This window comes from Colletotrichum phormii (assembly GCF_030913505.1).
Source record: "Colletotrichum phormii strain CBS 102054 chromosome Unknown BDP81scaffold_23, whole genome shotgun sequence".
In the NCBI taxonomy this organism is placed as follows: Eukaryota; Fungi; Ascomycota; class Sordariomycetes; order Glomerellales; family Glomerellaceae; genus Colletotrichum; species Colletotrichum phormii.
The window spans coordinates 439,702-452,957 of record NW_026851465.1 but is presented as its reverse complement, the minus strand read 5'-3'; the positions used below and the strand labels follow the sequence as shown (position 1 = coordinate 452,957).

The following is a 13,256-nucleotide window of genomic DNA, read 5'->3' as shown; positions in this document are numbered from 1 at the left end:
TCTTATACAGTAGATCATCTCCAATCTGTCTTCAATGCTGCCTGAGACTTGATTTTCCAGCAATGAAATGATAAAATCATGCCGGACAGCGTAAGCAGAGCGTTACACGCATATGCGTGCCGTTACTCATCCCAACGTCTGCGAGCCAATGAGATGACTCTTATTTGCGAGAAGCCAGGATAAGTGCGGAGGTCAATTCAACAATGTTTGGGTATTTAATTGAGTGGCATTCTTGGAATCGAGGTGAAGCAGGTTCACTCTGGGTTATCTCTGACTTCCAAAATGGCGATCTTGACACTTGCACTGAGCGTTGCAGGCGCACTTCTAGTGTATCTGTTCATACGCCCTCGCCTCCAGAGCTCCAAGTCCAACATCAACTTTCCTTCAGGGCCTCCTACCATACCATTCCTCGGAAACCTCCATCAAATCCCATTGACAAAACCCTTCATCCAGTTTGCAGCATGGAGCCGCACGTACGGATCGCACGGCCTCGTCGGCCTGTCACTCGGACCCAGCAACAAAGCCGTCGTCCTCAATACCTGGCAATCCGTGCGCGATCTCCTCGACCAGCGCGGGGCCCTCTACTCGTCCCGACCGTACGTGCCTATCGTGGAGTACGTGCTACCCCCGCCAGGTGACATTCATCTCGTCTTTATGCGGTACGGGCCCAAGTGGAGGAAAGAGAGAAAGACGATCACAGACTTTCTGAAGGACGAAGAGGTTGACAAGCTTGTGTTGCTGCAAGACGCCGAGTCGTCGCAAATGATGCATGAGTTGCTTTGTGAGCCTGCTGGATACCACGAGCACATTCTGAGGTACTTTGGCGCCATCATCATGTCAAGCGTCTTTGGCACCCGCGGAAAGGATTTTAGCGACGAGGGCAAGATCAAGAAGTTCTTTGAATGTCAAGCAGAGTGGGCAGGCATGCTGGATCAGGGCGCCGTTCCCCCTTTCGATGTACTACCATTCTTGCGATACGTCCCGGATTTCCTAACGCCCTGGCGAGGTTGGAAGCTGAGAGCCGCAGACCTCAAGTTGAAACAGAACGGATTGTATCATGACTTGTTCGAGGACGCAAAAGCACGGATTGGTCAGGGGAAGGCCGAAGATAGTTTCGTGGCGGGACTCTTGCGCGATAACGAAAAAGAAGGTTACAGCGATATTGAGCTGGAGTACATCGCCGGCTTTCTGATGGAAGGAGGCTCGGACACAACTGCCAGTGCTTTCGAAACTTTTGTGTTGGCCGTGGCTGCATATCCAGACATCCAGAAAAGAGCGCAAGCAGAAGTTGATGCGGTGTTTGGCGAAAGTGGTGTTCGTGGTGAACGCCTAACTGCAGAAACATTACCTTATATCAAGGCTTGCTTTCTTGAGGTCAGTATTTCTTGCATGGACGTTGCCTGTGTATGACTTCTGGTAGTCTAACTTGCTCTGAAGACTCTCAGGTGGCGACCAGGATTCCCCATGGCTATTCCTCACGCAACAACTCGCGACGATATTTACAAGGGCTACAATATCCCCGCCGAAACCACAATTCTCATGAACATCTGGGCCATCAATCACGACGCAGATGAGTACGAGGATCCGGACACTTTTGAGCCGGAACGATTCATGAAGAATCCACTGGGTGTCAAGAGTCGCGATCAGGAATCCAAGGGGGCAATCGAAGATCAGTCGCGCCGGCCTACACACAGCTTCGGAGCTGGGAGAAGAATTTGCGCCGGTCAGCGAATGGCTGAGAATAGCATGTTGATGACCATGTCAAAGCTCCTTTGGTGCTTTGATGTTGTACCGGGGAATACGATGCTGGATACTTCGATGCAGACTGCCTTCAAAGATGCGATCCTCACTGGTCCAAAGCCTTTCGATGTCAGCTTCAAAGTCCGTGGCGAGGGACGACAGCGACATCTTGTTGAGGAATGGATCAAGGCAGACAAATGGCTGAAGAGGTTTGAGTAGTCAAGTGCAGTCAACCCGGGAGAGAGTTGCCGGGTTTGCCATTGACTTTCAGTGGCGTCGCATTCCACCGAAGACACTGGACATTGATAGAACACGGGATTTTCGATTGGATTGAGGTTTAAATCTCGTACGCAGAGTAAAGTACGCAAAGAAGCTAGGCGTACTCCAGCTCGTTGGCGTCGAATGGTTTACGAGCCTCCCAAGGACGTCTTCTTCCTGATCAGAGGATGATATACGACTGTAGATGCTTTTATCTAAGAATAAAGACCACCGTGGGGAAATTTCCTAGTTGCTTGTCCGCTGGAATTAGCATGGCTTAAAGTTGGGGATGCAAATGCCTTGTCTCAGTATAGTTTGCGGAGATGTGGAGGTCCAGACCAACACCATGCCGACTATCGCCGGTTCCGGCATCCCACACATGGCTTGTGGGCCGACCACACTTTTCGGCCATGCATTCTCCATCAGAATGCCATCTAGATCTAGCTGTTCTCTTTGGAACTGCATGCCACGTTTTCGGAAGTCTTGGTGCCACAGACTTCTTAGACATTCAGCTGAGCCTCAGCGACGATGTTAAGCTGAAGGGCATATTCTAGATGCGATGTCAAGGTTTTTGTCGGATTGGAAGTCCAATTCGACCGCGAGTAAGGGCAGAGCATGGGCCACCTCGAGGGAGTACAATTAGACCTCGACTACCCACCCAACCTCCGGTTGGAATCTCCCTTCTACTCCTTACGCAGAATCAATCAATACAGAGATATTGATACTTCGTCACCCCAGGACCCTACGGTTCGAACCAAATTCCCTGTGAAAGGAATACCAACAGTTTTCGAAGGAGATTATCTCGCTTGAAGTTTCGCAGATCCAAATTGTTAAACACCGGCCAGGGCCTCCGGGTATCTTCGTCTCGACATCTCTCAGTCAAGCTCATCAGGTCTATCTTCTTCATCCAAAATGCACTTCTCTACGACCCTAGCCATCTCGGCTCTCATGGAGCTTGCTGCAGCGGCATCATGCCCGGCCTCGGGACCCCCGACATATCCCAAGGCCACAGAAAGCAACACCGCTTTCATCCCCTTCATCAACAAGTTCCCTCTCATTGACACCACGCCTTCGCTCACATTCACCGTCCTGACAAAATACAACATCGAGAAGAAGCCGATCAATATTCCCTCTGCCGGCATGGACACCGGCTCCGCCGGCGTCATGATGGATGCCGGCGTCCTCGGTTTTGACGAGAAAACGACATTCGACAAATTTCACCCGGGAAACGAATATCTCTTCTCTAGCGGCAGACTGTGGCAAGGTTACTGGATCGATGCGAACATCACCTTTCCCGCAAAGACGGACGAGCGCGGAACCGGCGAAGACGTTGTCGCCTCCGTGCCTATCATGGTGGTCACTGAGGCCAGCATCTGCCGCGCCTGGAAAACCCAGGGCTCCTGCACGGAAGCGCAGAAGTCCAACATCACAATGTACCCCAAAGATATCCACTACATGGGCGTCGGCTTCGGTAGATGGAGTACCGAGCAGCCCGATGCTCTGCCTGACAAGGTGTCCCTGACAACATCGTGTCCATCGGGGGTCGACCTGTGGCGGATATCCACCAGGGCTACATTCTGGAAAAAGATGGTGTCGAGGTCGGTCTTACGAGCGAAAACACGGAGGGATCCTGCAAGACGAAGCTCGACGTCCGATCCGGATCCAAGTCCCCCATCGACTGGAACATGGTGAACATGGCAATCAGTATCAACAGCTCACCCTACGACCAGGGCCAGGCCCTCTTTGATACCGGCATTCCCCAGGCATTTGTTGCGGTCAACAAAAACGTTAGATCGCACGTCAAGAACGTCACTTCCAAGTATATCAAGACACACCCGCAGGTTGCTGCTAAGGGAAGCGTCGTGGTGGTTCACATTCCCAACGAAAAGAACCCGATTGCGACTTACAATGTCACCGCCCAGGGTGCGGGCAAGCCCAATCCTGCGACGATGCAGCCGTCAGGATTCGTTCTGGAGGGCGCACCCGTGGCACCGAAGCTACCTTTCATCAACACTGGCAGGATGTTCTACAACAACTTCGACGCTCTCTTCGATTCCGCGTGTGGCTGGTTTGGATTGGCGGAGCTCTCGGAAACTAGCGCCAAGAGGGTCAAGAGGGCAACCTGCCCATCTTGATGATTAGGGAGGTAAGCCTTGATATAGCCTGTAAGAGTGTCTGAGCTAGGATCTAAGAAGTAGCACGTGAGTAGTAATCCATTCCATTGAAGATTTATTCAAGTTGAAAAACTCCGAGGAACGAAGCTGTGCATAACTCTTTGTACATGCCGTCCAAGCGTGAGCCCCAGATCTGCCACTTCATATCAAATGAACGGAGTAGTGTGCTTGGCCAATTGTTGACTAGTCACGTCGCGGCTACGATCGTCCTCGCACGGGGATGATATTCGTGAAACTACACACTTCATCCAATCAGGACCTCAAGCGGCCGATAATCAATGTCCTTCAACCTCATCAGACTCAGTCCGAGGGACCCTAGGACTACTCTTCAGCAACTCCAAGCCTTCTGGAAAATCTCTGATCCTCCCGTCATCATCCCACAGAGCAGCGAGGACCTGGCGCTGCCCCTTCCATGGGTTACGGGAGTGCATCACGGCGTAGTTCTGAGGAAAGTGCCTCTCGTGTCAGCCACATCGTGCTAGCGTCACAAATCCCAGAGGCAGATACTCACGTCAAGAAGTACCAGATCTCCCTTCTGCCAGTCAACGTCGATGGCACCCTCTTCCGCGAGTTTCAGCAGCAGGTCCAAGTCATCGACATCGATAGGCGTTCCGTCGCCGTACGTCGGCGGAGGATGGTACGATCCGTCATCACCGCGGAAGGGAGGTCGCGTCGCACCATGGTGGCGGCTACGGCCCCAGGCGGAGGTGACATTACCAAAGAACACGGTTGCCCCTGTAGGATCGTGGATGCGAACGGCTTCGCCATCGTGTCAGCCTGAGATCTATCCAGGCTCCGAGCCTAGAATCCACGGAAGCCGGGAAAACTTCTACTCAACTCACCAGGGACAATGTGCGTCACGCTCAAGCTTCCATCGTCGTGCCACTCGAATCGGTTGCTGTGGCGTCGGACTTCAGCCTCGATCTTGCTCCGGGCCGTGGCCTCGTCATCTTCGTCCCTGACCTCCTGACCGTAAGCGCCACGAACGCTCGTCCCGGTGTTGGAGACGAGTGGCTTAGTTGTGTAACGGTATACGTATTTTACACCCTTATTCAGAAGGGTAGAGAGAAAGTCAGGCCTGAGGCGTGACAGCTCATGGGCAATGTAGATAGCTGAGGTGATGGGTGTTGCGCCGTCTGCCTCATGATTAGTGCCGTAGTTCACATGATAGTTGTGTTATGCTTCAGAGCATACCGGACTCTGGAATTTGGAGTGCACTGAAAGTCAACCACGACGGATTAATCGTAGACCACCCATATTCACTATGGGGCCATATGGGCAACTCTGGTGGACTGGGCACGATGCGTCAGCACTCACGACTCCCTTGGAATTCAAACAAAACGTCTGGCCCTGAGCCATGATGAGGAGCTGCCCTTTTACAGCCTGTACGAATCGTTTTACTTACCCTTCATTTGCAGTTTTGACGTTAGGAGCCAGAACGGTCCGGAGTGGCGGACGTCCAACTTCAATATGAGGACGAAAGCCAAATGCGTGGGCGACTTTGCTATAATCGCGAGGTGTCTCGATCGGGAGACCACGAATGAGAATAGCACCTCCATGCTTTTTGATCAAACGGCTCAGAGTCCCCAAACGGGCGAGGTTTTGGAGGGCATCGATGCTTTCGGAGAGATCGATGGGCTTGGTAAGTTTGAGTCCGAGAGGAAAGCTTGCCGACCACGACAGCCCAAAATCGGCAGTGCTCTGGTGACCGGGGACGTCAAAGGCCTCAAAAGGCGGCAGAGTCGACGTGATGTGGTCATAAGACCCTTCTTCTGAACCTCTCAAATGAGTTGTGGAGGGGTTTTCTACTTTGATTGCGGCCATAGTCGGTGAGGATGTCCGTCTCGGATTTACCACAGCGGTATGTTCAAGAAGAGCAGAATGAAGATGGCAGGGGTATTATCTTCTGCGAAAGAGACTTCAAGAGTCTTATGATAGTGCTGCTCTCATTGATCTTGCAGGAATACTTTAATCCTTACCTGCTGGAGACTGGTCCTGCATGACGTGATGGGAGGTTCCCGGCGTCTTGATGCTGGCGCAGAGCCGATAACGGTGACCAGCCCGTTTAAACATGAACAATTTTCCGATTCCGGATAACCACATTGCCAATGAGCCATTTGATACAGTCTCCGGAATAACACTTGAAATTTTCTTGCTAAAGCCATATTTCCATTTTCCTCCGTCCCACGTCATGTCGGAAGGAAGAACGAGAAGATCGCATAGGACCATCATTCGCAAATCAAATGAGTACACAGCCAAATGAGCTTCAGAATATTACCCAGGTAAAGCAGTGAATACAGCCTTCAATGACTGACAGTTGCTATGAATCAATTGGGAAATACCGAGCTGCAATAACGGGGTTCAAACTACGCCATCGCGTATCGGCATGTCGTGATCAATCTAGTAAGCACTTAGGCTCGCCAACCAGGGACTTCACAAGTGTGGGACTTTATCTCAACTAGGGTTTACTAAGAATCGGGGTATTTTCTCAACCTACAGCGTTTCGGCCTTACTAGTATATCAATAAAGTACATGTACAGAGTACTTGTAGGTTCCGATATTGAATTTCCGACCATCCGTCGATGAGCCATAGTTCAGTCTGATTCAATACTCTTACCACGTGTGCAAACAGATACAATAATATCGACTCGAGGAACAACCAAGATTAATTAGAAGACACGCCAATACAACTGAAACAAAAAAGAATACGTCAGAAGTATTGCACTCAAGCCGTAGCTTTTCGGAAGATGTATGTTGCCAAAGCTAGAGTTCAGGGAAGAGCAAATAGTCTACTACCTTTGTGTTGTTGTTGTTGTTGTATTTTAATGCCGTAGCGGCAAGGGCGCAGCCGCCCTTGCGGCAGACCTCCCGAAGGGTATATGGCGTGGAGGGCCGTAGGCCTATAGCTATCACTAGATACAGTCCAGCTCGTCCTCCAAATCGTGCCCAAAGGCAACTATGTGTTTAACCTGTCTCTGGGTGCCGCTGGCTTGCCCGAGACAGTGCTATGGTCGTCCCTAGAACGCAATTCCGCCAGTATCTCCTATCCTTCGACCCAGAGCCCGCAGGCTTCTGGTTTACACACCGTTCCAGTAACCGTCCGGAGTATATCGTAATAGGTAATACCGCCGCAAGGGAAACCACAAGGGGCAAAACCTCGTACGACTAGGTTGTAGGGCTTGCTGTTAGGTTCTTACTACTATTGTGTGACGACTGAAGTTTAGTCACAACTGCTTTTTGTAGAGTAAGTATACGCGTCTTTGGCACAAACCGATAGAGGCAATCATCCCAGCGTATGCACATACGTTCAACATGTCTCAGAGCCTTTAAGCGTCCTGCAATAGCAGTGTAGTCTCTTAAGTCAACAATAAAAGCCCCATTCGCATCCCTTTGTGACGTTTGAGTAGCCGCGTATGAAAGTGTGGAGAGACGACGTAACATAACTCGGTCGGACTGATGGTATATAAGTTATCAGGTAACCACTTCTGATCACACAGAGAATCTTTCCTTCCCTACCCAAGTAACCAAGATCCGTCTACTACTCCGTATACTCCAACAATCCGCCCAACATGCGCTTCAACGTCATCTCCGTCGCCGTGACCGCCCTGGCCTTCTTCTCGCAACAGGCCTTGGCACAAGAGAGTTGCCAAAGCACGACAGACTGCGTTCAGAACTGCGGTGGCTTTGCGGACAAGCTCTGCCGGTGAGTTGTTCAGTTTACCTTCTTGGGTACATGTGGGTAACTCGAGCTAATCAATCCTCTTGTTAAAGTCTCCCCGGCAATATCTGCGAATTTATTCCGTACTATACGTCAAAGATGTTCCATGGAAGATCAAGGCCAAGATGCCACAGGCCGAAAAGAGGGAAGAATGTTGAGTATCAAAAACTTTTGACGAATTTGGAAAGCTTCCAAAGAAGCCTGCATATCGAACCTTCACATCAAATCAATTCGATTTTATTCTTGACTTTATTGCCTCCGGCGTTACACGATGTCCTAAGCTGCTTGAATAAGTTTGGCAGCAATTAGTAACGTCTACGAGAGCTTTTCATTTGCTGAAGTGCCTGTGGGTTGGCAGTTGCTGAGCCACTTGTGAAGTTCTCAACCCCATCTCATGACCATCTTGTCGTATCGCATCTCAGACAGCCAGATGAGGGAACGTGATCAATCGTAAACTAATTCCAGAGTGATTCAACGTCTGATAATCTGTCGTAGGTTCCTCACGGAAGGCTGTTGTGCGCGTTGTGCTGTTTGCCTCCATGAATGTCACGATGCCCTCACCCAAGCACATGCGACCATACCCATTGGAAAATTCGGGATCCCGTCCGCTCTCCCATAGACAAGCCAGTGAGGGCCGGATTAGTAGTTGGGTCGGTGACGACCAGCGAATACCTGGTGTTGCATGTCTTTTGTTTTTGTTTGGTGTCGAGCGGTTTTTTTTGGCCCGCTGTAGGTGCAGGTGGATCTCTCGGCTTTCAAGCCTTTGGGAACTTCAACGACGTCAAACTGAATCTTGGTAACTGGATTCGCATCATGACTCACGTTACTTATGTGAATCTTAAAGACTCCACCTGCATCAAGACATTTCCAAGGATGTGTTGAGAGGTTGACGCTGCCGCTAGCCAGTGTCGCTACGAAACGTAGAGACACAGCTTCCCCATTACGGAACTTGTGACTTAACTTCAGACATCTGGCCAATCCGCTGCAAGCAAAAGTTCAAGGGATGATTTGATATGATAAACTCAAGAAAGCGCCAAACACATACTCTCTTTATCTCCTACGCGTATTACGAATAGCTGCTAAGCGTATTCGCTGTGGAAGGCTAGCTGAGACTCAGAGGCTGTAACTATGGCGACTCTGGGCGTCGACTATGAGTATCAGACCACATGCTTAGTCACTTCACAATTCAGGAGGTACATATCTTCAGAAGACCATCGTGGTCGCCGCAATAGCGTATATGTACATACTAAACTTTGCATGTTGAATCGTCAACCAAGTACGAACATCTGCCCTATCATCCCGTCTAGCGCTGATCCAAGCTCCCTCCCTCCCTCCAATTCAACCTTACGACAAACTCCGACGGAAACAATATGAGACGGTGCTAACTCAACTCTATCGAGGAACGTCTCGGGCCCCATGTCGCACTGCTCAATTCCCGCCTGGCAAAGTCGCCCGAGGGAGCGGGACCCGAGTCCCGATCATTGAGCGGATATCTGACTCGGCTGAACTCAAAGAGCTTGGACGTCTCATCGTCCTGCGAAAAAAGGAGTTCCTCCTGGCGTGAGTCTGATGAGACGAGCTCTCGCTCATGCTCGAGCAGCACGAGCCATGCGTCTCAAGTCTGCGAAGCAGATAGCTCACAACCATCGTAGACGCACGATGAATCTCACAGTAGCGCATTCACTTTGAGTGCCTCTCTTTCCTATGCCTGGCCCCGGATTTCCTCATTGCTGTGAGGCAGGTTGGAGCTCTGGCTCAGTTTCCTGGGAAGACTTCAGCGTTTGGAACTGTGAAAGTCTGTACCTGAATACGCGCGCACAGGTTTTGTCCGTGTTTCTAATGGCTCCTATTGGCGGTGGTTGAGTACAAGAGGCCGTCGTCCAAACCAAGTCTCCGAAGCACATGCCATCCTGGACCGGGATGGCGCGGACTTCGGACGTGGAGGTGACTTGTCCATCAGCGTATCATGTGCCTCCGGCTACGGCTTACTTGACCTGGCCACTGGGATGAAGCTATCCAAGGCCTCCGGCACTGTCACGTAAGAGTGCTTCTTTGAGATATACGAGCGTATCGAGAATGTTCACCTTCAGATGAGTGTGTCCACTTACTTAGGCGCCAACTAGGCCTTTTCGCCCAGAGTCGAAAGACGTGCTTCGTGTAGTCGATTACCTTGACGGCGGGACCAGCCGTCAACATTACTGGAGAGATGGTGGCATATTACAGTGTCACCGTCTTCAGGGTTCAGTTGAGTTCCATTCAATCCCTACGTTCCTCCTATACCATGATGTTGCAGTCAAATGGGGTAGACAATCACAACGCCGTGAGGCGGTAATAGGATGATCAGAGGCCATTTTCACATGTTTTTGAGAGTAATGCATTGTAGAAACCTTTCTCTTCAGAAGAATATAAAGCCGCCACAAAGTCAACTTTGGGAAGACCGTACTAATAATAAAGAGAAATAGCTTTCAATCCGTACCAACCCGTCGTCGCGCCTTGTCTTTTTTTGTCTTCTAGTGATGCTTGATTTAGGGAGAGAGGGAAAGGCAGCCAGCGGAGCTGTCCTCCTGGAAGATGCCACCGTAGACGATACCCTCGTTGATGCCAGTGGGCTGGTCGCCGCTCTTGGTGATGTCGGAGCCACCGTTGACGGGCTTCTTGAGCATACCGAAGTGGAACTGGCCCTGGCCGGCAATGTTGTTGGCAACGGCGGCGCCAGTCGACTTGAGAGCGGAGTTACCCTGGGAGTAGAAGACCTCGGTGGTGCTAGGAGTTATGTTAGAGACGAGACCTAAGAAACACAAGTACATAAAATTGAGGGGGACCTACTTCTTGGTGAAGTCGAGCTTGATGGCAAAGTTGTGGAAGACACCGGCGGTGAACTTGGTCTTGAAGAGCTCGGGAACGGGGCTAGAGTTTACGTTGCCGAAGAGCTGGAGGGTATCGGGGTCGGCAGTGTTCTGGCCGAGGATGGTGCCGGTCTTGAGGGCGACCTGGTTGGTGCTGAAGTCGGCGCTCTCGAGGAAGACGAGCTGGTACTCGTGGGATAGGTTCAGGGGGCGCTGGGCATCCTTCTGCAGGGAGAAGTGCAGGGTCTTGATGCCCTGGGTGGAAGCGTCCTTGCCGTCGTTGCTGAGGGGCAACATCTCGGCGCGGCGGAAACCGACCTGGACGTTGGTCTCGCTGGGGGCGAAGATGGACTTGTCGTTGATGGTGACCTCGAAGGGCTGGGTGGAGTTGACGTCGAACTGGGGGATTGGGTGTTAGCTTCCAAGACTTTGCGCATGAGGCAACCCGGCTACCAGCCGGGTTTCGTGCCATTTTTGCTCAGGTTAAACTTACCAGGGAGTTGCCACCGGGGAGCTGGACAATCTCGCTGAACTTCAGGCCCTTTCCAAACACGTTGGCGGTGTTGAAGGGGCTGGAGGTGCTGTCAAAGTCGGCAGCCTTGAAGGTCTTCGGGATGCGGCCATCGAACTGGAGGGCGCACTGGGCCTTGGCACCGGGGGAAACGGCGCCGGTGTTGTTCTTGCCGGTGCCGTCGCAAGCGGCCGTGGCGGCGGCGGCGACGAGTGAGAGAAAGATGGTAGAAGCGAACATTGTTCCTAGGCCGGCTACGAGCGGGTGTTGTTGTTTGTAAAAAAGAGTGTGGTGATTTTGAAAAATAGCCTCCAGATGAGACGAACAGAAAAAAGAGTGTGAAAGGAACGTGAAAAGATGGTCTACAGAAACTCAGAGTCCGAGCAAGAAGGGCCAGAAGTTAAGACGGTGGGAACAGTTGACCATTTGTATGCCCACCACGGTCCCGCGGGTTACCAGCATCGTCTGATCTGATCTGCTATGCTCTGTGTGCCTGGCACGCGATTCCGAGATATGGCTTTGGTTTCGACATCCCGCAGTGGCTACCTCCCTCCAGCTCTCCGCCCACCGCTGGCGCTGCCCCTTACTCTCCAGAAACTTTTGAGTGATTTTTTGAGTGCTGTCTGGGATTGAATGGGGTTCACTTGGAAGTTCCGTGTCATGCCCCCTTGGCATCTGTAACTCGGCGCGCCTCGTCAGCCTGAACCGTGCTGTTGGGTAAACTTGCAGTGACTTTGGTAGCACACCGTAGCAGTAGCCCTTTTCTCCTGGACGGAGAGAGGCAAGGCTACACCCCGTCAGAACCCAAATAGAGTTTCCCTCTGATTCAGTTTCGGAACCACCGCCCCGTTCGGGGTTGTATGCATGGGGCTCAAGTCGGCCAGCCTGGGGAGAAGACTGGAGAGGACTTGCAGCGAGCAAGTCTAGCGGCGGAGGATGCGGGCGCGAGTCCTGTTAGGTTGTCAGGGTCTGGTTTCCACGAAGAGCCTCGCTGAAAAGTCCTGAAAACCCCGGACCTCCCGGCATCTACTGGGCACCGAGGGGACCGCGTAACAGACCTACAAAGTTCGAGCCACATCGACTCGCACACCCACCTCCACTCGAGGGGTGCACGAGCTCGAGTGACTTCAACCAAAAACCCCACGCACGGGCCAGATGTGCACCTTTTAGTAAGGAAAAAACACAAAAGCCGCCGTAATAACCTCAACTCTAGAGACAATCAAATTCTAATAGTTAACGCAAATCGAATTTTTAGCCCAGATTTAACATAATCTACAAGTACACATTATGTGTACTTAGGATGGGCGTTATATATCCCTAATAATATGTTAAAACATATGTAGGGCGAAATGACTTTGATATGGAGAAGTTGGGATTTTTTCGACCCGTACGTGCCCGCTCGAAGTACTGGGTGTGGACGTGGGGCGGGGGTGGGAAGTCGATATGGCTCGAGCTTTGTAGGCTTGTTACGCGGTCCCGCACCGAGTCCCTCGCGGCACGTGGAGGAGTTGCAAAGCCGCAATATGTCGATGCCCCTTGATATTAAGGGGATATTGATACCAAGACAAAGTCTCTGAGCCCGGATTCGTTGGCTAAATAGCATCATCGTTGCTGTCGTAGATCATTGCTTGCGTAATCTGGTGATGGGGTTCTCAATGGGGTCTGAGGTTCCGCACGATGCCATCCGGTCACAGTCCGGATAGTTCAGGCGGAGTTTTATGACAAGATGGAACAAAGTGTGTCACTCAGTGGGCAGCTGCAAAGACTAAGTATAAACTGTTCCATGTGCAACTCCGCAACTGACGAACCTCAAACTTGGCTCAGAGCCCTGATACGCAGATCCCCTCTGCATCTCAAAAAAGTCATCGGGAAAGTGTCCGTAGATGCTCACGAAACGTTTTCTCCGGGAAAAGGGAAAACGAAAAATTGGCCGATTGATTAAAAGTCGGCGCATGCGCAGGGACAAAAATTCTCCCACTATTTTCTTCAAAGCCGAGCCGGCGGGAGGG

At 51.4% G+C, this 13,256-nt stretch overlaps 4 protein-coding genes across 4 annotated transcripts; 2 read left to right on the top strand and 2 right to left on the bottom strand.

Moving 5' to 3' along the window:
- Positions 1-282: 282 nt before the first annotated feature.
- BDP81DRAFT_453462 (cytochrome P450) lies at positions 283-1,959 on the top strand (the record flags this gene model as incomplete). Its single annotated transcript, XM_060592840.1, has 2 exons — positions 283-1,374; positions 1,438-1,959. The coding sequence occupies 2 exons, from the start codon at positions 283-285 to the stop codon at positions 1,957-1,959; spliced, it is 1,614 nt and encodes a 537-aa protein (XP_060440718.1).
- A 951-nt stretch (positions 1,960-2,910) lies between these two features.
- BDP81DRAFT_305190 (uncharacterized protein) lies at positions 2,911-3,279 on the top strand (the record flags this gene model as incomplete). Its single annotated transcript, XM_060583156.1, has 1 exon — positions 2,911-3,279. A coding segment is annotated over one exon (369 nt), but the record flags the coding sequence as incomplete, so codon positions are not given.
- Positions 3,280-4,229: 950 nt separating this feature from the next.
- BDP81DRAFT_382519 (uncharacterized protein) lies at positions 4,230-5,996 on the bottom strand (the record flags this gene model as incomplete). Its single annotated transcript, XM_060586909.1, has 5 exons — positions 4,230-4,630; positions 4,684-4,931; positions 5,015-5,308; positions 5,367-5,464; positions 5,578-5,996. The coding sequence occupies 5 exons, from the start codon at positions 5,994-5,996 to the stop codon at positions 4,448-4,450; spliced, it is 1,242 nt and encodes a 413-aa protein (XP_060440716.1). The 3' UTR covers positions 4,230-4,447.
- Positions 5,997-10,415: 4,419 nt separating this feature from the next.
- On the bottom strand, positions 10,416-11,487 carry BDP81DRAFT_329422 (uncharacterized protein; the record flags this gene model as incomplete). Its single annotated transcript, XM_060585308.1, has 3 exons — positions 10,416-10,653; positions 10,717-11,135; positions 11,230-11,487. The coding sequence occupies 3 exons, from the start codon at positions 11,485-11,487 to the stop codon at positions 10,416-10,418; spliced, it is 915 nt and encodes a 304-aa protein (XP_060440715.1).
- Positions 11,488-13,256: the final 1,769 nt, after the last annotated feature.